We start from the raw sequence: 24,275 nt of genomic DNA, 5'->3' as shown, positions 1-24,275 counted from the left end.
GCAATCCTCTTGATTTTTTTTGGCTCAACTTTTGATTGCCATGCTCTTCAGTTGCTACTGTTCAACTGGAATGTAGCACAGATCATTTTAATACCACAACCAATTAAGTAGCTGAGGAATCTGGCATAAAAAGGACCATGACATTCAACTGTCTAGATAGGATAAGGAGGGATTTCTTTTCTTTTGGTGGTTTGTTGTGGGTTTTTTATTAATCTGTTTATACTAGAACATCTCAAGTAACTTAAGATTACAAAAATATTTCAGACACATTAAGGGAATGAAAGAGGAAAGGCTTTCAGTAGGTATATTCCTCCAACATCACTTTCTGCAGTAGCTGTATACTCAATTAGTGTAACTCACAAAATTATTGAATTTGCCTCTACAGGAGAAAGGCTGTAGGTTAATACATGCCATTTGTTGAACATCCATTTTTGCCTTTGCCAGTACATCTGTAAGACTTCAGGTCTAAAGCACACACTGTTGGTCATGTTATTCCTAATGAAGTCAGTGGGAATTTTTCCATTGCCTTCAGTAAGAACAGGTATGAGCCAGTGCTTCTAAAAAAGAAAACAATAAAATCCACCCTGCCCCCATAACAAAGCCCAACTTTTAATTTAGGAGCATGCTTTAAGATAGGAAAAGTTATTTTGCGTATTTGTAAGAGCAAAAACCAGAATAAAATTTAATATTTATTAGAATTTCTTCCAGTAACAGCATTCAACATCTTAACAAACCAAGTTGTGAAGTCTTTAAAAAAATCTAGGATTACAAAAGAAGTTAAAATAAATTGTTCCTTATATTTAATGGCAACAAAGGGGGAATTTTCTATTTAAAAACAAACTTGTCATATAAACAGTATTATTTCAAGAAATGTGCTTAACATGATATGTAATTTTCAGAATGGATACACAGTGTATGAATACCAATCTGAATGAAACAGAGGGGCGGAAAACACTACCCCCTTAAAAATCTCAAAATAGGCCATTTCAAGAAAGGGGAGGGAGGGAGGATCTTTCTAGTGAAATAACTTAGAAAATACCACGCAATGGACAAAAAACACAAGAATATAGAAGACACTACATGACACCCTCATTACAACACCCCCTCAAGTCTGGTTATACAGTAAATAAAGTTAGTAAAGTGCATCTTTTAAAGACTTGTCTAGTGAAATAGCTTTTCCAAATATAAAACACAACACAAGACGTGCAGTAACACAGTGTAAGTTTTTAAAAACTAATCTTTAACTTTTCATTCACAATAAAGAAGAAAAGTTTTAACTGCAGTAGTGTTCACATTATTCTTTGATAGGATGCATCCTCATGTGCTTTTGTTACTTGGCAAATCTTTAAATATGGAGCATGGCAAAATTATGCAGTTTAAGCAAGTGCTTCTCTCAATGTAATACAATTCTTCAATGGCAGAATGGCCACATGCAGCACAACCATGTTATATTTTGGGAAGCTTTGGTGCACTAACGACGGGATTGGTCTCCTGCAAATACCTTCGCCCTGCACTCTTATAGTCGTAGGTGCAGGTGTGAGTCTCTGCATAGCGGTGTGTTGCACAGAAGATGTTTCCACATCTGAAGGATCAAGAATATTAGAAGTCAGAAGCTTTCACAAGCTTTTAACTCCCTGATATGCTAGAAGCCCTTTGGCTTAATCATGTCTTGTTTGTTTGACAAAGCTGCTTGGATTCTAGTCATCCCTGACTGATAACATTAGCCGGTGGGGTAATCAAAATGACATTTTTGTCACCTTTGCAAATTTGACCCAACAGTCTCTTCAAATGGGAAGTTAAGCAAGATCAGTACTCCTTGAATTAGCTATCAAGGATTGAACAATCTTACAAATTCAGAATGATGGGCTTTGATTTATTTTATTTCTTTTCTAAAGACCTCACACAACATTGGTTGGTAGAATTCAGAGGACAAAACCATAGAACTAAAATAATGGCATCAGGTGAAATCCACAATGCATTTCAGTTAAAAAACACCACATCATTCAGATCACCAAAACAAGTTGTTTAGTTCAACACAACTTCTGCTGGCATAAACTCAAATTACTTATTTGAGATTAAGAAATACACATTTAGTCAGCTGTAAAAACATCAGACAGAATAACTATGGGGAACACAACTTCCTATATGATTGGATAAAGGTGCATCTTCCCAGTATCAGTTGCAATGTGAATGAATTAAGATTATGATTTTTTCTTCAAACTTGACAGCTCAGCAGCTAAGACTTCTAACAAGAGAAGAGCATACTCTGGATGTTGTAACTGATCTTGACAAGTGCTTCAAGTGGAGACTTGCCTGATTATTTGATAAAGTTGTTTCTTGACAGGAAAGCAATTACATCATTCACAGAGTTCTCTTGAAATGTATTAGGCATTAGAAACATACAAGATTTGGGACAGAAGGGACCCTCAACATCATCTAGTTCCAACCCCACTGCCAGATGCAGGGACACCTGCCACTAGACAAGGTGGCTCAAAGCCTTGTCCAACCTGGTCTTGAACAATTCCAGGGATGGCACATCCACAACTTCACTGGGCAACCTATTCCAGCACCTTAACCACCCCACAAGTAAAGAATTTCTTTGGAATATTTTGTCTAAATCTTCCCTCTTTTAGTTTAAAGCTATTCCCCTTGTTCTATCACTATATGCCCTTGTGAAAAGCCCCTCACTAGCTTTCTTGTAGGCCTCCTCTAGGTACTGGAAGATTGCTATAAGGTATCCCCAGAGCCTTCTCTTCTCCAGGCTCAACAACCCCAGCTCTCTCAGCCTGTCTTCATTACTTATGCAACTTTCTGTCTCGGTATTAAACTATAATCTTTATCTATCTATCTGGGTTCATAATAAACTCTAAAACTGTTACTGAGGCTTTGTCTGCCTGGTATTAAATTTCCTTTTATTTGGTTCTTGATCCTGTAATCACCAGTTCTCTCATACAACTGTATTTGGTTCATGTTCCATGCTAATAAAAGGTCATATGGTTGCTTCTTTTGAAGCTAGAACAAATGCTATTCTTGGAGATGTGCAATTTACCCCCTTTTTTAGTCTTCATTTTTAACCTTAAAGCAAGCTGCTTAGTTACTTCTGGAAGAGCTTGCAGCTATGTGCTCAGTAGGAAAATGTGCAGTGTCCAAACCTGTTTCAAAATCAAAGACTGAAGAGTCAGTAAGGAGGCAGTTCCTCACCCTGAATCTCTCCAACACAATTCCCCACTGGCAGAAGTCTTGCTCATTTTGCTTTTGATTGGCATGAACCAAGATCAGCTTCAAATGCCACCCCCACAGTGCAGCAGTTCTCAACTTTGACTAGATTATTGGAATTGATACTGAAAAAAGAGTATCTTGTGGGAAATAATACTTTTAAGAACCAAGATCAAAGAGAAAGTGTTCAGGGTTTGTTGTTTTTTTGTTGTTTAAGTTTCCAGTCATCACCCCCAAGCGCCAGGTCTCATTGTATTGTCTGCAAATCATGATTTGGGAGACCAGCACTCTGGCGTTCTGCTTTTGAGATGCTCTAGATGCTCAAAGGTGACTGAAGTCTCACAAGAAACACAACACATGCAAAATTAAAAAGCTGTCTAATATGAATTCATATAAATTCACAAACTGTGCAGATGTGTTGTAATAGGGCCAAATCTGAGGGAGTTTTTCTGCAAAATTGCAACAAAGTCCATATTCCTCAAATTGCTGTTAACAATAACAAATTATAATATTATAATGATATGGTTGAGAAACTGCAGAACAGAAATCTGTAGCAAGTTCTCTCCACACCAGTACAAATGTCATTGTTCTTTTTTTTGTAATCATGTTCTTTATTTCCCGATACCTTGCACCCTAATAATTTCCATTCCTTGATTTTCCTGGAGGAACATATACCTCAGCAGCAGAATACGTACAACATCCCTGAATTTTAGTTCCTAAAGTTTTGCTGAACCAAGAACTGCAGCTTTCTGAAAGGTTAACTTTTGAATTGCTATGCTTAAGGAAAACCATGCAGTGCAGGAAACCTTTTGGTTAATCCAGCTATCAATTTTAAACAAGAGCTGATTATACTCTCAGCCTACCTGCACTCATAGGTGGTTGCCAATCCAGTTTTCTTGCCACAAAGAAAGCAATGCTTTGTAATTTTCTTTTTCACTTGAATTGAGCCATTCACAGGTGGAAGATGGGTTGCTTCACCTGCTTTCAGAGGTAGAAACACAGCAAAGACATTTTATTTTTACTTATTCCTGATCACAAACTAGTCAAATCTTTTGAAATCCAGATTAATTTTGCATTACTTAGGAACCTCAGGTGGGAACCCCAAAGCCTAAACAGAGAGGAAAAAACACAGAAGCTAAAAGAGAAAAGACATCTCAAGCCTTTGAACATCTCTGGATGAGGTTAACACAATGCAGGAATCGAATACACTACTCTTAACACCTGTTAAAAGTTCACATTAAGTTCCAGAAGAAATCAAGAAATACATCTTCTAATGGTCTTCCCAAATGTAAAATGAAAACACATGATGTGATTTGGAAAGCACCATACAATTGGGCATTGAAGTACCTAGCATCTAGCATATTCAGTAGCTAATAGCTCAGGTTTGTCAAATAAATATTGCAACTTTTGAAAATCTTGCTGATACTCCATAATTGCAAGAAAAGTAAATTATTAGACTACAGGCCTCTATTTAATTATATGATTGCATAAAGCATTTTGCAGATGTTTGTAAAATTTCTGTACTTCACAATTTAATTTGACTTTTTGACCTGTAATTCTTATCTGTTGCTTTAGCAACTGAAGAGCATGTAAAGAAAAGGCATTTTCCTCCCCTTGGTAGAAGTAAACTCTGTCCACAAATTGCTTTTGCCTATTTACTGTATGCTAGGACAGTGAAGGTGAGCAATGCATCCTCTCAAACATTCTTTCAGTGATTCTACCACTATATTGTCAGGATGCTCACAAAAACTGGCCTTTATGAGTTCAAACATATTTTTTTTTGTCCAGCATACCTTCAACCTCAACAGTCAATTCTCAGCTGAGACACAGCAGGCTACATTCAATAGTACTGCCAGGCAGTCACTACACATTGCAGTCATCACTATCAACTGGTACTATCTCACAGATATCTAGCACAGGAACTTCCAGGCAATGTTTGCCCATACTATCAATTTCACCATCTTAAAAGCATACTATTTCAGAAGCATCAGTTAGCCCAGTTTGTGAGAAAGACAGAGCTTGAAGACAGCCCCCTGCCATGAACCATACTTGAACAGAAAAAGGAATGTACCCACCCTCACATTTATGATGCCTACAGCAATTACATGTAAACTGTATCTGTCCTTTGGCCAGTTATACAACTTATCATTACTGGCCAGTTCTCTCTAAAGAGCCTGTATGATATTATGACACCAACTTTGGCTTTTTCACGTCTGGAACCTTTTGGAAAATACACTTTTTTCTGATGTAAGATACATCAGAAAAGTATCTTCAGAGTCCTATCCAAGATGACACAGGTGATAGCAGGCTTCACCATCATGCAGATGTGGTTATTAGAATCATAGAATAGTTAGGGTTGGAAAGGACCTTTAGATCATCAAGTTCCAACCCCCCTGCCATGGGCAGGGACACCTCACACTAAACCATGTTGCCCAAGGCTCTGGCCAACCCCGCCTTGAACACTGCCAGGGATGCAGCATTCACAGCTTCCCTGGGCAACCCATTCCAGTGCCTCACCACCCTGACAGTAAAGAACTTCCTCCTTATATCCAATCTAAACTTCCCCTGTTCAAGTTTTAACCCATTACCCCTTGACCTGTCACTACAGTCCCTAATGAAGAGTTCATTCCCAGCATCCCTATAGCCCCCCTTCAGATACTGGAAGGCTGCTATGAGGTCTCCATGCAGCCTTCTCTTCTCCAGGCTGAACAGCCCCAACTTTCTCAGCCTATCTTCATATGGGAGGTGCTCCAGTCCCCTGATCATCCTCATGGCCCTCCTCTGTACTTGTTCCAACAGTTCCATGTCCTTTTTATGTTGAAGACACCAGAACTGTATACAGTACTCCAACTGAGGTCTCACAAGAGCACCATCTCTGTTACCATGCAGTAGGTAAGGACAGACCTGTTAATTAATTGACTGCCAATTCAAAGCTGCAACCCTAGTTGTGAAATGAAGGCACAATTCACTATTTTAGCAACTTTTGCTCCCACGTCATTACAAGTACATCGTTTTGCCTGTTGCAGCTCCTATCTGAAGATCTATCTTCTAGCTCATTCTCTGTATCTGATCTTGAAATTCATATTTAGGCACAACATATCCATTTTCAGCACACATCAGGCATTAAGCAATCCACAGTTACCAAGACTAGGGTAGAAAGAATGATGCCCACCACAAAAAAAAAAATACAGAAAAATCTGCACAGTAATCTTCAGCATCCATGCTCTTATTGCTTCCTCCCCACATTCCTTTTGCCAAATCCTTCTTGGCTCAGGCTGTAACCCTTAAGACAACACCAGTGATAAATTTGCCTCTGACTTTAGCACACTCGGAAGTATTCACAGCACTGACCTTTTGAAAACTTCAGAGCAGAAATCGTATTTATGTCTACAGATGACATGCAGGATTCACCAAGTATTAAAAAAAGCTAGGTAAGAGTTACAGTTATGTCTACCTAAGATCTGGATGACATCTGTGTGTTAAAGAGTCGCTTAGAATACTAGAAGTTATACCATGACAATACAGCAAAAACTTGGAAAGACATATACCATATGAAGATAAACTACTCTTGTCCTCTATATATGCGACATATCAGAAAAGATTAAAGAGTCATCTTCAATTATTATGTAAGTCACACTACTTACCTACTCTTCTCCCTACAGCTGCAATACTTCCATTCATTCCAAGCCCATGCGCAGACTAAAAAGAAAAAAATTTCCACAAGGGAATTACTAGCAGATGGAAATGAAATGAGAAGTTAGGTAGTCTGGTATCAGCTTATCTGAAATCAATGTTTCATCAATCGACATACCTACAAAGAGTCCAAAATTACTTCTGCACACAAAATTAGAATTCTGCAGTATAAAGCCTTACTTAAAATGTCTATTTAATAGTCTTCCCATACTTCACAACACACTAAAACAAGAAAGTACATTAGAGATCTGAAGGTAGGCATGTACAGTGCCAGTCACAGTGCAAACTTTGGCATAAATGACAATTAGCAAGCAGCAGGAGATGTCAGATGACACTTCAAACACAGACACTCATAATTCTATCATTATGGTAACTAATGATTTTAGTTGTGAACTGAACAACCACTTCAGTATTTATGAAAAATTACTTCTAGGACCTGTTCAGATAAACAGGCAGTTAGAATACCAGCAGGAATTCAGAAAACAGTTTAAGATCTATCAGAGATTTAAGTACACCTCCCCCTTCCCATCTTCCTTCCCTGAAAAGATACAGACACATGCACTAAAAGTAGAGTTTTCGTAACACCAGTACCAGAAAAGACAGAAAAGCTTCAAATTCTTTGGAAGCTTAAGTACTCACTAGAATATATTCAGCAGCTTCATTTGGAGAAGTAGCTTTCCTAAAGCTTTCTTCCTGACAATGCTGCAGGTTTGCAGGTAATGCAATACCAGAAGTCCAAAACCTGCCTGTCCCACAGGAACTCTGTATACTTTCCCTGTTTGTGCTTCGAGCCAGTGAAGCCAGAAATCCTAAGTTAGTTACAGAATTCACAGCTTCTCTGGATGCCTTGTCAGCCACATCTGTGATGTCCCTAGCCTCTGCTTTAGAAACTACGTCAGGTCTTTTGCCAAGTGACTCTACTTTCATGCTACAAAATCTAGCAGTCCTAGAAAAAGAGGAGTCTGCTAAACTGCGGACTTCCAATGATCGAAGCATGTTTGGGGAGGCTGTAGATCTCAAGTTACCAGCCTCAAAGCATTTGGGTTGTGCTTGCGGTTTCAGAGAACTGTGACGTGCCATTTGTGCTGAATACCGAAGAGGTGACAAAAGCAGATTTTTTTGAGGACTTAATTCATGAGTATGGAGAAGACCAGACCCCACTGCTGTAGTGCTCAGCACTTTGCTAATAGGTTTTCTATGCTGCTCTACAACCTTAGATTCTTCATCTCCATCAGGCAGTTCAAGTTCTTGGTTCACCTTTCCTATGTCATATATCTCACTACACTGTTCAGTGGTGCTTTCTTCTGTTAACAAAGCAAAAGTATCTGTTTCAGGTAGAAGTTTTTCTTCTGTTTCATATAGTTCTATATTTGTGAGATTCGGAAACAAAACAGCATCCTCTTCACTTGCTGAGGTCACGTTTTCAGATGCTTTTTCCGAATTTTCACACGGAGATGAAACAGGGGTCAAAATACTATTAGTAGGTAGCTTTGCATTTTCTAGTTCAACACGAGATATTTTTGGTGGTAACCTGATGCTACTAAGTGGCTGTGACCATGAGTCGCTCTGCCAGGTGTCATCTTCCTTAAGAAAGTCATTAGCTGCGGATGGCATCGTTCTACCAGCAGTGGCCAAAGTAGCCAATGCTGAAAGTGCATTTTGGGAAGACTCTGAGTGATATGAATTCCCAGGAGGAGGTAGGCAGGACTGTCCAATATGGGGGAGCACTCTTAAAAAACGGTGACGAGCAGCAGCCACTGAGCCACTAGATGGTCGAGGAGCCACTGGAGGACGAGATTTCACCTTGACAGTTTTCTTAGGCTATTAAATAAATAAAACAAAAACCATATACAACAATTAGTATTTGAATTATGGTTGCATTTAAAGATCACATTGCCAGGAATTCAGACAGTGTAAGGCCAGAAAAGACTAAATCATTCTTTGTACTCTGTTATCTGTTGCTAGTCATCAAAACCACACCCCAACATCTGAGTAACAAAAATCAAAATATTACAATCAGAAAAGTCTTCTTCTGATTAAAAAAAAATCAGATATAGGCGACCACACAACAACAGAATAGAAAGGGAAGCCATAACGCCAAAGTTACCCAGCAGAGCTTAGGGTCTCAAACAAAACGAACAATGAAAGAAATCCTCTTCATTTTAGATCTAGTTAACCTAGAGAGACATGAACACCAATGTAATGCTTTATCTTCTAGGTAATCTCATTCTCCTGTTTAACTTTATAGGCTTTTCTGTTACAGCATTTTTAATGAAGCTTCATTTAAGAGAAACACTGATTTTTACCACAGAACTACTGCAAAACAACATTAAAGTACTGGAAGAAAAAAAAGCAAATAAGGAAAAAAAAAAACAAAACACCCAAACCAAAACATCAACCAACCAAAAAAACAAACAAAAAAAAACAACACAAAAACACACAGACACAAAAAAACACCATCCCAAAAATCCCATATAACCACAGGAAAACCCACCCAACACATATAAATCAGGACCAGTAGTGAATTGTAGTGAATTGTTGTGAATTGTTTGAATGAGGACAGGTAGATCCAAGTAAGACCAATGCTGCACAGCACAACATTTCTACAACAGCATTTACTTAAACAACAGGTAAAGAATCATCTACCCTTGATCCTTCACTTCCCAAGACAGCAAAATATCTGATCTGCTTTTTAGAAAACCAGCACCAGGAAAGTGCAAGCCATTTTACAGTAAGAAAATTTAAATCACAACTTCACCTTTTTACTCAGATTCATGTTTTCCATCTTTGCCTTCAGCAGTTTCATTTTATTCATAGTAATTGAATTCTCAATAATCTGTTGGCCAGAAGGTGATGCCTCTGTCTCATCTTCATCATCCGCATATAAGTTATAAATTGAACCACCGCTGAAAATAAAATAAAGTTTGTGTTCATCCTCTCATCACATAATTATGTTTTCAGTGAAGTAGTATTCTCACAACTAGAGTCATATCTGCAGTTGATCTGTTGACAAAGCATTATGTAAAGCTGTTTGCAAAGACATTTCAAATCTATTTAGTTTGGCATATAAGCATTCCTTGTAAGATGCTCACACAAAGTGATGATGCTGAAATCAGAACATAGCCACGCTTCCAGGAAGTTGTTATACCATATACAGTTGGTTCACACTCACTATATATTTTTCCCCACAGAAGGGATATCCAGTTCCACAAATGTCTCCTGAAGGTATGGCCAAAGCTGTTAACTGTGTGACTCAGACAATAAGCTGATCAGTTTTCCAATTAACCAGACACTGGCATGGAAGCAAAGTCCAAATTTCTATCCATCCTGAGGGGTGTTCTCACCATAAGTGGAAATGGAGGGGTCACCCATGTGGATGTGATATTCTACTTCTGCTTTTCAAAATAAAAAAAATAAAAAAAAAAAAAAAGATCAGTTTAGGTTTCCAAAGTCTCATACTTGGGGGGGGGGGGGGGGGGGAGGAGTAAGAAACAAACCAAAACAAGCAAACAAAAAAAAAAAACACCCCAAAAAGACAAAACACCACCAAAAAAAAACCCCAAACCTACCCAACTTTTTTTTTTCTCCACTAATTAGAGCTGTCATCTTACCTGATTCACGTAGCAAAATTCTAAAGGCAGCACAACTTCAGGAGACAGATACTTAAGAGCAAGATGGCAGCAAATTCAAAGCAGGAGTTAGTGGATTAGTCCAGTCATTTCTTATCAAAAACTGAATAGCTCCATATGGGGACAGCAAGCTTGGTAAAAGACTCAACACTAAAAAATCATGTCAGAATTTTAATTTTTGCAAAGACTTAAGTCACCAACTTGAAAACAATTCTTGGAACCTCTTTTTGTTCAAGGTAAGGATAGAGAGAAAAGTGATGCATTGCACACGTTTGGCTGGTTTTTTGCTTTATTGGTTGTTTTTTGGGAGTGGGTTTTTGTTTGTTTGTTTTGTTTTAATGCAAAAAGAATTGTTATCCTTTTTCTTGCATTTGCTGGCTAAATAGCAACCCCCCAAAAAACACATACAATAAAAAAAAAAAAGCCCTGAAGAGTAACGGAAGGATTTTTTTGCTTTGATTCTAAAACTATAAAGATGGACATGAAGCTTTGCTCTTGATCATACTTTTAGCCCATTTTCCAATGAGTATACTTCAAATCTACTTTATCGATAGGTGTCAACATTTCTGAGATCTTGCTTGTAAATATATGCCTCAAAAATGATCAGTAGCTTGCTGAAACCTTTCGACATCACTGCTTGCCAGTCCCCTACCACAACTTCAACAGTTTTCTTTTAATCCAGAGACAATAATCATTGTATTTACACCTTGTCAATTTTGAACCCTTAACCACAGACAAAATGAAATGATCTGGAGAACTATAAAACAAAACCCAAACCAGTGTCTCATTTCTAAATTGCAGCCATTAAGTTCTGCTCCACACATAAGCTATATGAGAAAAGCTGATAAATAAGTGTCTCAAAACTCTCAGTCACCAGTATATGCACACATATAAACATATTTTACTGTCAGTGTGTAAAGTGCTACTATTCAGAGTGATTCACAGCCTTCCTCTATAAAGAGAAGACGAAAAGGTCTGATGTGCTTCCATTCTCTCCTCTGTTACTGTTTCCATTTCTCACATAGTCTGCCCAGCCATAAAAAATTAAAAAAAAAAAACCAAACAACAGAATTTCTCCCCCACCCAATCAGTGTCTACCTTAGTAGAAAAGCTAATAAATGAACACCCACAGAAAGCACTGAACAACTGAAGCTGAATGTTTTCAACTCAGTTGGCTTCTAACCTAACTGGATAATTTAACCAGTGACAACACATTTCTTAAGCATAACGTATCTGACTTTTATACATGCTCTTGTGCTGTGAAAAGCTTACCAAGATGCCTTATAAGAGCTAAAGAATGTGGTTTATTCCTCTGGTTTGCTACCTTTATCCAATCTCAAGTAAATAGTAAATTACTATTTAATTTATACACTAGGATTATCTAGTTGAAAACTACTAAGAGTTTCAAACAATTGTCCATGGTAGTTTTAAATGGAGGCTGGGGAAAGAGGAAAAACAAAACCACCTCTCACACACAAGAATTTGAACATGTAGGCAGATACCAGAGTGTCCATTATACAAGGAAAAAAAAATAAAATAATAAAAAAAAAAAATCAAAGTTCAAACTCCTTCTGAGAATTCCTTGCATCAAGTCACAGTATAGCATCCACAGTTCTAGCTCTTTGGATGTTCATTTGCAGTTAAAGGTAAAAGGGAACAATTTGGCAGTAGGCAGAGTATCAGTGAGTACAGGAATTACACCTGTCTGCTCCTCTTTTCAGAAGTTTATTTAGCCCAGTGCAGCAGCAAGGTCCTCAGTTCTTGTTGATGATGGTGGCTTTTACCTATTTCAAATATACACACAACATAGGAAGTGGCTATTTACTGAAAATGAGTGCAAGACTTGAAAGATGATCACAAATCTAAAATATTTGTGTATTTCCTCCTCTTATTATTTTTTATATAATAATATTATTTCAGAACATTAACGAAGTAAACACCAGCAAAACAAAAAACCCACCAACGCACCCCCAGTTTCTCCAAAACTTCAGACAAACCCTCTCAGGATTTTTCACTGCCAAGCTACTGTCTTCCTAACTAATCATTTGGTGAAGTCACATCCATATGAGAAAGTTTCCACTGTGAACAGAAGAATGTTTATAAACTAAACAAATGCCTTAAGATGGAAGAAAAAGGCATTTATTGCTGAATTGACTCTCCTGTGAATTGTTCCCTTTAAGAAAGGGCTGGAATGCTGAGAATTACCATAAGCACAAGGTCAGCTTTATCTCACTCTATTGACACACACGGTGATAGATCACTGTCAGCATGGCTGCTGACCACAAGGTACTACTGTGTTGCTAGGCTTTCCAGTTACAGCATTTTAAGACACATTTCTTGCAGTATTTCAGATACTTTTTTGATAAAGTCAACAAACAGAGCTAAAAATTATACAGCATCCCGCTTTTGAAAAATAATATAGAGATTAAAACCAACTTTACCCCAAAGACTCAGATAATGGTGTTAAAGTGCCATCTCCCCGGTCTACCACACGGAAGAAATTCAACTGATCTCCTTCTCGATATACTAAGAAGGTAACTTGTTTGTTGGATGCCCCTTTCTCCCAGATCTCATCTCTAGTGGGATCCATGTATTCAGCCATTTCCCTGATAGGGTCTTCCACAGAAACTATCAAGAGAAGGGAAAAAAAAAACCATCCCAGAGTAAAACCAGATTATTATTATTATTATTGTTTTGATCACCTTTGAGAGCTCAGCTCAGTTTACAATGGGAATTCCCAATTTAGAAGATACGCTGAGGTTTTTTTTCCCATGTGAAAATTATCAAGGGGATTTCTCCATTTTCATTTCTGTATAGATGATACACAGGTTTATCACTGGACTAAACCAATGCCTGATTCTTAATAATCAAGATTTTAAAAAGTATATGTATAATTACATTACAGTATATTTTTTCTGCAGGTAAAGAATTGCTGATTTTAAAACTTAATGATTCTATACATATAAACATACTTGTTAAACTAAGGGCAAACAAAATGAAAAGGATGGTGCACTTGGTATGTTAAAGATGAAAAAAAAAACTCCACCAAAAAAGACTCTATTTTGTTAAGTACTTTCCAAATGATTTGGAACTGAAGTCTGCTCATCTAGAATGCTTAGCTAAGAAAAGCTGTTTCTGGTTACAAGGTGTTGCATGAAACTATTTTGAACTTGGCTAGCACTCACCTCTTCTAGTGTTAATAGGTCCACCTCGCATAGCCAGAACTAATTTCAGAGTGCAGCCTTCCGAAATGCTGAAAATAACGAATAAAATTTTGTAGCATCATGATTACTTATGCCAATAATTATTTAGAAACATTAATTGTCATGTATTCTATACTTACTTATAATCATTCAAACAATAGTCATCCCTCAGTTCTGTATTATTCCAAATTAAGTGCTGCTGAGAGACAGGAATACCTAAACAAAACAAACAAAAGATTATTAAAATTCAAGCTTAATGGGAGTTCTGCTTTTTGAAGAATTAAGAACATGAGGTAATGAAAGAGAGGTGAGAAAGTGACTTACAGGGGAAAGACAAGAGGAAGCAGGACAAGAACAGGTGCATGAGCAGCCTTTAGTCATGATATCCAACCTTCCAAACAGCTATTAAGAACAATAGCTGCTGTTCTTTGAAAGTCAAAGTTAAGATCATCAGCAGGCTTGTGTTCACACTGAGTTCAATCTTTTGGCTCAACAAGGGGTCTGTAAAAGTATGCAACCGCTTCAGGCTTATTGAATACTACTTCTTTTACAGTCTTTGGGTGAGTTTTTTTTTTCTGTTGTCTGCACCTCAGAGCTTTATGTCTACTGACAGGATAAAACTTCTAATTATAGAACTGCTGAATAATTTAATCACAGACTGATATTCTGTATTACAGTCAAGACAAGGTTGCATTAAGGCAGCTGTACTACAGTGGTGACAACTCTAAATGTTTTTTTTATCATCGCTTGGTTTGGAAACAGAAGGTTCACATGTACACTATAGTACCACAGCAGGTAGTCAAACTTTGTACTACAAACACTTTTATTTTGCTGTGGGTGTTCTTTCAGGCCATCAGAACATTTTATTACTCATATACAGTATTATTATTTTTCAACTCAAGTTCTGGGACAGATCTGGCTATTTTTTGTTAATGGGAAGTAAGTATTATGAGTATTTCCTTATTAAAAATCCATATTCTACACAACAATTAACTTTGTTTCTTCATAGTCAACTAATTTAGATACATATGTAACACACAAATACACATAAGCCATTACAACCCAAGGTGTTCACACATTTTTACTAGAATGCTACCACTTTCCAAATTTGGGTGCGAATACAATAGGAAAAGATGAGACATCTCAGATCACACGCAGAAAAAAAAATTCTTCCCTTCAGCATCAAAAAGATGTACTGTTATTCAATTTGTCCAGTGAAGTCCAAGTAATTAAGATCTCACTGTGCATTCCTGACAAACTGTAATTAAAATCAAAGCCTAGACAAGCCAGAACTACTTTTTCAAAAGGGTCTAAGCACTACTCACAGCCTAAGAAGCAAAAGCTATAAATATATTTTCCAAAAGGTTACATTAAAATAACCTTATCGTGTACTTTTATTTACTGCATGTTCAGGCATTCAAAAGGATATACAAGTAGCAATGCTATACAGTAGGACTTCCCAAAATACATCTGGCAAGAGAATACAAAGATCAGACTCTTCCAGGTGGTTTTCAAACATACCTCAGCTCCCCAAAGCTTGCAAGAGCACTTAGCAAGCTGTGGCAAAAGGTCAGTTAAGTAGCCTCTTCCTAACTGGAGGAAAGGCACAAAGCTACCAACACCCATCACTAACAAGGAAGAAAAGGTGAAAGTCCAAACAGATTCAACAGGCAAGTAGGAGACATGTTATGTGGACATCCTTCTGCAGAAGAAGGAGTGCATTTTGGAGGAACTGTCATTGTTATTTAAGTTTTAGAGAAGATGACAATTTTCTCATCACAGCTCACATCATCTTCTCTTTTATGAACAACCAATGCAACTTTACTTCAGTTGGACAGCATTTAACATGAAACTTGTATCCTCTGAAGTCCACAAGACATTTATGAGAGGAATATGTTCATATAGTGGACTAACATAAGTGCTACTACAGTGCCAGCTATTTAGTAACTGGTTTTCGGTTATGATTCAAGCCTGCAGCGTAAGCAAAACAAGAACGAGCTGGCAACAGCCAGCAAGCCTACAGTGAAGTTGTTTTCTGTGTTGTTTTGCAGTCTTGTGATTACAAACAGTCATTACTGTCTGCATTTGTTATGGTTTCAGCAGCCTCCAAGGAGCAATTTTCAATTACTTTGATAAATCAAGAGAGCACTTGTTAAAAAGACTGGCTTGCAACTGGCTGTACTACAGTGAAACATGGTTTTGTTCGTTTAACAATGACAATGTATTTTCGATTAAATGAACAGATGAAAAGACTACTCTGCTTTAATGAAAAACAGTGAAGTCTTTATTACTAATTCCCTTTTATGCTGCTTTCTAAGAATTCTATACACACAGAGGAAATGCCATGTGCTTTATAGGTTCAGGTGCAGGAAAATATGATCAGCTGTCCCTTTTCTGGATCATAGTAAGGCTTTCTGGAGAAAAGATTTATGCATGGGATCAGCATGTAAAACTGGCAAAAATAATAACTGCAAGACCCTATCCGCTCTCCCTAAGCAACACATGACTGTATCACCAGCCTGCTCTAGATCAGTTCCGAGAAGAGAGGTAAGTAGAGTAATAACCTACATCTCAGTGCTCAAATGCACTTGGCCTAGACAGGTGACTACAGAAGAATCTGCAGGCTTCTGGTGATGCATTTGCCTGCCCTTTACCTGTCTGCCCCCATCCCCTGGGCTGCTCCAGTATCTCAGGAATTTCCATCAGGCCTTGGCCTTTGTGTAATGAGATGGACAGTGAAGTGTCCCTTGACCATACCAGGAACTCTTGCATGGCTAAGGGGGGGAAGCACTGATCACATTAGGGACTTCTGTTCCCTGGCAAAAGTAGGAAAGGAATGTGGAGATAAAGTCAGTCAACCCCTGACAGCCTTGGAACACTCCTTCCTGTGATGTGGCCTGAATAGAACAATACCAATGTTACTGGTGGTTTGAGAAATTTCTAGTAATTACCAACTCAGATTTTGGTCAGGATGGAAATTTACTAATGACTAAAGAAAATCATCTTGTAATCCTATAAACAGTGGTCTCTAGTGAGACCCTTTGAGCACTCCTGGACCACAGCAGGCTGCAACCAGCATCTCCCTCTGTGTTCGATGCCCCTCAGAGTTTCCAGACTCTAAAGTTTGTGATAACTGGAGGACCATCACCAAAAGACAGGACCTGAGCTGAAGTCTCCCCACCCCCTGAGAAATGCTGAGACATTAGGAATGTTTTAGTCAACTCAAGGGGAATTTTTAGAAGCTATGCCTTTATATGTCTTCATGTATGTGTGTGTGTGTAGGTTTTATATAGACTATATATGCTTTATAGATTTTTTAACAGATTGCTATAACAAGTGTAGTAAATACTATTGACTTACTTTATAAGATCCACCTTAAAAATGCAAACTACTGGTAGGTGAAAGCTGTGTAAAAATTCCCTCTGTGGTGAATTGGTACAATTGTAACCCTTGTAACCCTTTAGGTACTGACCAAGTCTGACACTAAAACTAGACTCATCCACACCTAGGCTCCTTTGGGAGCAAGGGGGTCTATTCTGAAGCTTGTGACTCAACAGGAGTCTCCCTTACCCTTTTGCGTCTTGTCTTCAGTCTCTGTACCATTCATCTTTAGCTAGATTTTCCTTTGTATGTTTCATCCATGTAATAAGTAACAGTGAACCTTCCCATTAAATTTTGTTAAGTTGTACTTTTATTAACTCACTATAAAACTATTCTTTGCTAATACCTTTGATGGTCATTCTTTGAGCTACCTTAAACTCCTCTTCATGCAAGTCTGTCTCCTGAAGTGGCTGCAGATGCACTGACAATCTGACCTACTAAAATGGGGGGAGGAAAGAAGTAAGTACTCTGTCCTATCTCTGAATCAGCCTATCAGATACATTCTTAAGTTTCACTCCTTTACTCTTCTTTCTGGCATGCTAAGCCAGCTCACCAGAGAAACTGATGTAGTCAGGTCGGACCCAGAAACAAATGACCAAACCTGTAGATTTCAGAATAAACTTGATTTGATGTTGTGTATAGAAGGTTACTGTGTTTAAAAACACCACAGACATTTAGAAGCCAAAGTTCAAACATTTTACTTACCTTTGATCCAATGTTCAAATTGCTGGAAAATTCCTTATTTGTTCTTGCTTGCAGAGAGGCTGGTGTGACAAGTCTTATTTTCCCCCCACAAGAGAGTGGGAGGAAGAAGTGCAAAGGTTCACAACTTACAGCAGCAAGACTGTTTTCGCAACTCTTAAGCCTCCCATCTTTCATTTGCACAACAGTAAGCTACATTAGTGTACATGGTGATCAGTGCTGACCTATTCTTTATTCTAGGCATTGACAGAGGAGACTAACAGCAAGTCACCATTAACTGAATACAGGCCCAACTTCCTGGCAAATGTGACCTTCCAAAAGCTGCTCTAACCATCTGATCTGGGCACAAGCTTGCATTTGCAGGAATGTTTTCCCAGCTCAGACAAGGCATAAGCTTAAAGAAGCTTCATGAACTTCTTCTAGTCTTTATCAGCACAGTAAACAGGCAAATAACTAAGCAAACAGGAGACACAGAGGAAAAGTAGTAGACAGAAGAAAAGCAAGTTTTTTGAAAACTTGTTACCCTTATGCAATCCATTTACTCCAATCCTGACAGAAACATAACTATTTTCTCTAGCATTAGTAGTAATAAATATAATACATACTCTGAATTCACAGAATTTAGAAAGAAATTACAACATCCAGAAGAAATCTGTTTGATATTCATCCACTTCCTTTGCTTCAGGTGAAGCTGCTGTACATAAGCAGCAAAATAATGACAGGAAAAAGACCAAAGCATCAACTGTCATGATGAATTAAGAGTACACACACATAAAACAAAAACACTGTTGCATCTGTTGTTCCCTGCTGAACACAAGCATTCCAAATTAAGATGTACTTTAAAAGCTAGTTGTTTTTCCCCTTTACAATAATACAAGAACAAGAGAACATCTAAGTTTTCATCTAAAAAGGTAGATGTTTCCATATATGCAGATCACAAAACTCAGTTGCAAGCAGTCACTGAACAAATCATGACCAAGTTGTTTCTTCTTATTTTAAAACTAGCTATGTAAATGAAGGCCTTAACCCTCCAGCTGCAGAATGCAAATTAATTCCCACAAAATAATACCACTATCACCAAATCCCAACCCCTGCTACCCCCCTTGAGATTCGATCCTATCTTACTGAACACACACATTTACAGGTATTATCTATGGTTCTGTAACAGATGAAAGAATTAGCCACTCCAGGAATACACTATCTGAATGTTCTTTCTATAAAATTCAATATAATATTCCAAATAAGGAATACTAAACTTTGCCCAGCAGCTACAAAGACTTGCGCAATAAAGGTAGCAAGAAGATACCTTCCAGCAAAAAAAGGCAAAAAGCTATTTCCTCTTTCATTGAAGTCCTGCTATTTTTAAGTACCATTCATGTGTTAAAGCTCAGTCTTTCATGTCACCTTGAAACTCAGGTATCACCTTATCCATGTCCTGCTCATTCACGTCCATCCAACACATGATCCTGCTTTCAAATACAAATAATCAAATGAAACCAATGAAGCAGGTAACACTGCTGCCCACACTATGCTGTACTGCTGGCTGTATGTATTCTAGCTTTTATGCCACCAGCAGAGACAAAGGAAGCTATTTCTTCTCAGTGTACCTTTTAAAAAGCTCACTCAGTGAATCTAAGACAAGGAACAATTCACTCTAAGTGGCTCCAAAGTCAACATTGTAACAAATCTAAATACCAAGTGGTTACTTTGCCTGGAACATATTTGAGGATAAATGCCTGGACCAGATAGAAACACATGTCAGATTTGCTTTAACTTCAATTTACAAGTAGAGTTTAGAGTTGCACTGAAATTTCAGATGCCTTAAAACCCATTAATAAATTTTTACCCATATTCTTTACCAACTTAAAACCAACTGGAAACAGAAAGCTGGAGATATGGAGCTCTTCCTTAGAAAGGCACCAATGTCTACTACAGCTGTCTAAACAAGCCCTTCCCATATCAGATCATTAAACAGGCACCAAGAATGACAAATATACAAAATTCCTAACATGCCATCCATATTATCCTTTCTTACTATAGTGCAGTCTACAGCTATTGATTTTCAAGTTGTTGACAAAGATCAGTTTTCTTGATTTAGTTTTATTATTAGACTTTTATAACTAGATGTATTGGTGACATTTGAAAAAAATTATTAACTTCTGAGACAACTCTAGATTTCGTTCTTGGAGATACCAAGTCTTAATTTTCCCCAAACTTGTCCTTTTATATGCTTATATACTATTATCCTTACACTCAAATGAATCCACAGAGACAATACATATACTAGGTACCCTATACAGTCTCCCAGCAGTGCAGGAAGCATTCTTTAGCCAGAAGTGCAGCTTAAATGCACCTCTTTGTTCACACGCCATGAAAGTTAACACTATACAATAAAAAAAAAAAGTTAAAAACAGCAGCAGAAAAAGAAACAAATGTAAGCTTCTTACTTCCCATACTAAATCACAACAGTAAAATTACTTTAGGATTTTTGCTTTAGCTGGGTGATTCATTGCTTGCACTTGTGCACTGTAACAGGAACTCCATCAATTAGAAGTGGTTCATTATTTTTTACATGCAGTATCAACCCCAAATGCAACATAAAATTAATTTGTCACTGTGTATCTGTCCCCTCCACGCACAGTTGATCGATCTGTCTTCACTCTGCCTCAAATAAATCATATTAATCAGGACACTGCAGGTATTTTAAACTGTGTTCTGGAGTACCAAGGAATTTCAACTGACTTCTAATAACAGTTCAATGGTAAACACCAGTGAAGTCTTATCTTCCATATTTTAATGAAATTTACTTACTAAAGTCCATATAACAGGCACCTAAGATACTACCTTATCCTATCAGCTACAACATGAGAACAAAATTCTCAATAAGTAATATTACAATTTCATTACTTAGCTGTTCTTCTTATAAGAAACTAGGATACTTTTTGTAAGCTAGGCACACCCAGCCTACAATAAGCTATAGGTATAATTCAGGATGTCTATTGGCAATCTCCTATTTCAGAGTAAATTAAAATTCCTCTTCCTCACATCTCCTACTGTCTTTTCATGCATCCTTTAACACCTACTTCATCTATACTGTCCAGATAGCCTTCCTTCTCCTATATTCTACTGCCTAAGCTCCCTTTTAATTCACTCTTAGCATTCCATCATGTATCTGCTTGCATCTCTCCTACGCCTATATTCAGTCACGAAGAAAATACCTTTCCTTTTCTTGTTTCACCTCTAGCCTCCAGGAGCATCTCAACAAGTTCTCAGACTTGTGATTAATTATGGCCCTGTCCACAGGAAACAAAAGCGTATCTACATAGCTGCGCTAATGGAGCTACAATGATGTAAACTCTAGTTATCTGCATGGTGGAGCTTTTACTATGTGACCTTACTAGCAAAAAGTCATCCCTATTGTTGAATGCTTTCGTGTTTTAATACTTGTCAGCTACGTTTTTTTTCCATCCATTAGCACAGATTTCCATAAGAGGAGAACAGTACCTTAGATTCAAGTCTAAAGCATCGCATTACATCTCCCAGAGGGTGGGTTCCACACAGACAGAAGAATGAAAAAAGTGTTCGGGTATACTGGGGAAAGAGAGGATCCCTTTTCTTAAAAATCAGCAACTCTGGTACCCTCAGCTCGTGTAGCTACAGAGTTCTTTAACTCCTCCAAAGTGAGAAAAAGGATACAGTGATTCAAAGTAGCTGAAGTATTTAAACTCGTGTTTTAAATAGCATTCTTTCATGCAGGATCATCCTCACTGTAGAGGGAAAGAGGTGAGAGAGGACTAAGCTACATCTTTTCTCCTCCATTAGCACCAGGACTGGACTCATAACTTAAAGGAGGTTTTCACTTTGCAAGATGTGCCAAGTTCATCACGTTCAGCCAAATCATTGTTCAGCCAGACTTTTACCAGAAAAAGATCATTTACCTAAACAAAATTCTAACTTCAAGCCACCTTTGCATCTGCCTGCACTACAGCTGCTCTTGTGACTGCAGTATCATAAACCATAAACTAGCTAACCTAAGAAGCAACAACCAGAGCACCTACGTTTAAAGTGTGCTTGACAGCTGCAATATAGACATACTGCAACACTCAAGTTTACACCCTTGCTAGTTAACAAGTTATACCAGAGAATATTTTCTACACCAAAAATGCTATATCCCATATAATATCACAGTTAATGATTTAACACAGACTTCTAAAGATTTACCTTATTAAATAAACCAAACCAAAACAAAACACAAAAACAAAAGGAGGGCAAAAATATCAATTCCAGCGAAGTCCAAGCTGTGAACTGACAGGAAAAGGAAAAAGCAGAAAAACCCCTCAATTCCAATTAATCCCAAGCCGTAAACCAAGTGCCTACTTTATATACATAATACTGAACAAGTCATTAATCCAATCTGAATAGCAATTATAATTTTTAAAACAAGACTTTCTCTAAAGTGATAAAGTTTATACTGAAATGAGAGAACAGTACCTTCCAGTCTTTGAATTTTAGCTTTCACAGAAATAACCGTTTCAAAGGGGGAAACTCGCAGTTCAAAGCATGTTCCTGTAAGTGTTTCAATGAAGAGCTCCATAGTTTCATAAAAAGGAAGCTTGTAGTGAAACGGTCCCATATTATCTTCGTTGAAAAAAGAAGGCTTTTTCTTGTTGGCCATTACAAAGGATTTACGATTTTCTTGTAAGGAGATCTGTCAGAAAACTACATTCCACTTCCAGCCAAGTCAGCTTTGAGGACGGGTGTGGTGCATCGCTGTTCATTTCTAGGATTTTTCACCTATAAAGCAAACAAGCATAGCGCTAACAACATCTGCATGTGGCTGTTGAAGAGAATTTCAATTTATTCTTGATGAACAATGGAACAGCTATTAAGAAGCAGTAAATTACTGTGTAGCTTGTACAACAGATTACCACAAGCGGTATTAGTATATTGTAGGTTTAGGACTCTGGTTTCAGTCAGCATTCCAGGTCCTACCTCCTACTTTTCTTATTTTTACTGTTTTCACAAACGACCTACATTAACGCCCAAAAACAACAAGAGCTGAGCCCTCAACAGGATCAGACCTGGGGAAAAAACTCCAGGAAAACATAAATACGGGGACTCGTCCGGGCTCGGGGAGGGCAACAGAACAGAGCACCTTTTCCCCCTTGGCCGCTCCATGCTGCCCCCGGCCCAGTCCAGCGATGCACCGGGAGGCAGGCCGGACTCAGGCCAGCAGAGCCGAGCACCCGCAAACAAAGGAGCGAGAGCAGCTGCCCACCCTCCCTCCCACCCCCCGCAGCCGCCGCCGCCGAGCCTCGGGGCGGCCTCACACCCCGGGTAGTACGCGCGCCCCACTGCAAGGGCCAGCCGTGCCCCAGCCCACCCCCAAAGGAATCCACCCACCTTCCCTCCATGGACGCGCTTACCACCGGCGGGGACGCGGGAGGGGCTAGCGCACTGCCCCTCACCTCGGGTCGCAGGGACCCCGAGGCAGCAGCACTCCCGGGGGCCCGGGGGCTGCAGAGCCGGTCCGCGATGGGAGGAGAGAGGGAGGGGTCTCATCTCACCTGCCGCCGCTGGGCCCGCTCGGGGGGGAGACACAGCTTCTCTCCCCTCGTGCAGCGCCGCCCGCCGCGCCTCACAGGAGCTCCGCAGCCCCGGCAGGACTCATGCAGCCAGAGGAGCTGTGGGGTAAGGGACTAGGACCCAGGAGCCGCCCGCTGTTGCGGTCGTTAGGACGCGGGCAGGCAGAGCGTGCGCGGAGAAGGACCCGGATGCAACTCCCCGGCCGCTAACAACTGCGGCCACGTGACGGAAGGCCGCGGTGGCTCTTGGGACGCGTAGTCTAGCGAGGGCCAAGGGGGTCAGCCCCTCGTCCCGGACCTACCGCTACATTTGCTCAAGGAGAACGGTCAAAAACAGCGTTTATACCTCAAACTGAACCCGAGAGGCGTCCAGGGAGCGCTAACGCCTACCAGCGCAGCACTGGGCCCAGTCGAAGCACAAGTGGGATGACACCCAGCCACTGCAGGCCTTTCCCCTATCCTGAGCCAGGGCTGGCTGGAGGTAAGCGCAGCCCTCGGGCACCGTTACTCAAGGTCAGCCCGCGACTCTGCGCTTGCTTCAATGTCAGTCAGTCAGGCTGGTCTCCAGGCGCAGCTCTTCCCTCAGCCCATCAATCTTCCTGTGAAACACTAGACAAAACAAGCTTACCTTATTAGGATGTGCTAATTACATTAAGCAGTTTACTTTCGGCTTAGGTTTTAAATAATGCAAGACCTGCCCTGGGCCTGAAACAAAACACCTAGAGTCAGTTAAAACAAACAGAACAAATACTGTGTTTTACTGCATGCAAGTAGCAGGTACAGAACCCTCAGACAAAGTCCCTGGGCAGGTCCTGGGTACTGTAAGACTGGACCTCCAGCTCTGCCCTTCCTAGGAAATGCAGTTA

General features: G+C 39.1%; 1 protein-coding gene across 8 annotated transcripts; it reads right to left on the bottom strand.

Moving 5' to 3' along the window:
- Positions 1–676: 676 nt before the first annotated feature.
- ZFAND4 (zinc finger AN1-type containing 4) lies at positions 677–23,490 on the bottom strand. Of its 8 annotated transcripts, none has more exons than XM_057401078.1 (10): positions 23,392–23,490; positions 22,316–22,618; positions 13,882–13,957; positions 13,724–13,791; positions 12,980–13,166; positions 9,668–9,815; positions 7,549–8,730; positions 6,861–6,915; positions 4,080–4,197; positions 677–1,582 (listed from the first exon to the last, which is right to left on the bottom strand). In XM_057401078.1, exons 2-10 carry the CDS (start codon positions 22,497–22,499, stop codon positions 1,447–1,449), a joined length of 2,154 nt encoding a protein of 717 aa, XP_057257061.1. In that variant the 5' UTR covers positions 22,500–22,618; positions 23,392–23,490; the 3' UTR covers positions 677–1,446. The 8 variants fall into 8 exon arrangements, 7 of the variants coding, with proteins under 7 accessions (XP_057257061.1, XP_057257063.1, XP_057257064.1 ...); XM_057401080.1 differs by having other exon boundaries at positions 4,080–4,194; positions 23,228–23,483; XM_057401081.1 differs by having other exon boundaries at positions 7,732–8,730; positions 23,228–23,483.
- Between the last annotated feature and the right edge of the window lie 785 nt (positions 23,491–24,275).

Source organism: Pezoporus wallicus, unplaced genomic scaffold (assembly GCF_028554395.1).
Source record: "Pezoporus wallicus isolate ANWC-B61680 ecotype Strahan unplaced genomic scaffold, APGP_CSIRO_Pwel_v1 contig_5524, whole genome shotgun sequence".
NCBI lineage: Eukaryota > Metazoa > Chordata > Aves > Psittaciformes > Psittacidae > Pezoporus > Pezoporus wallicus.
This window is presented reverse-complemented; position numbering and strand designations above follow the sequence as displayed.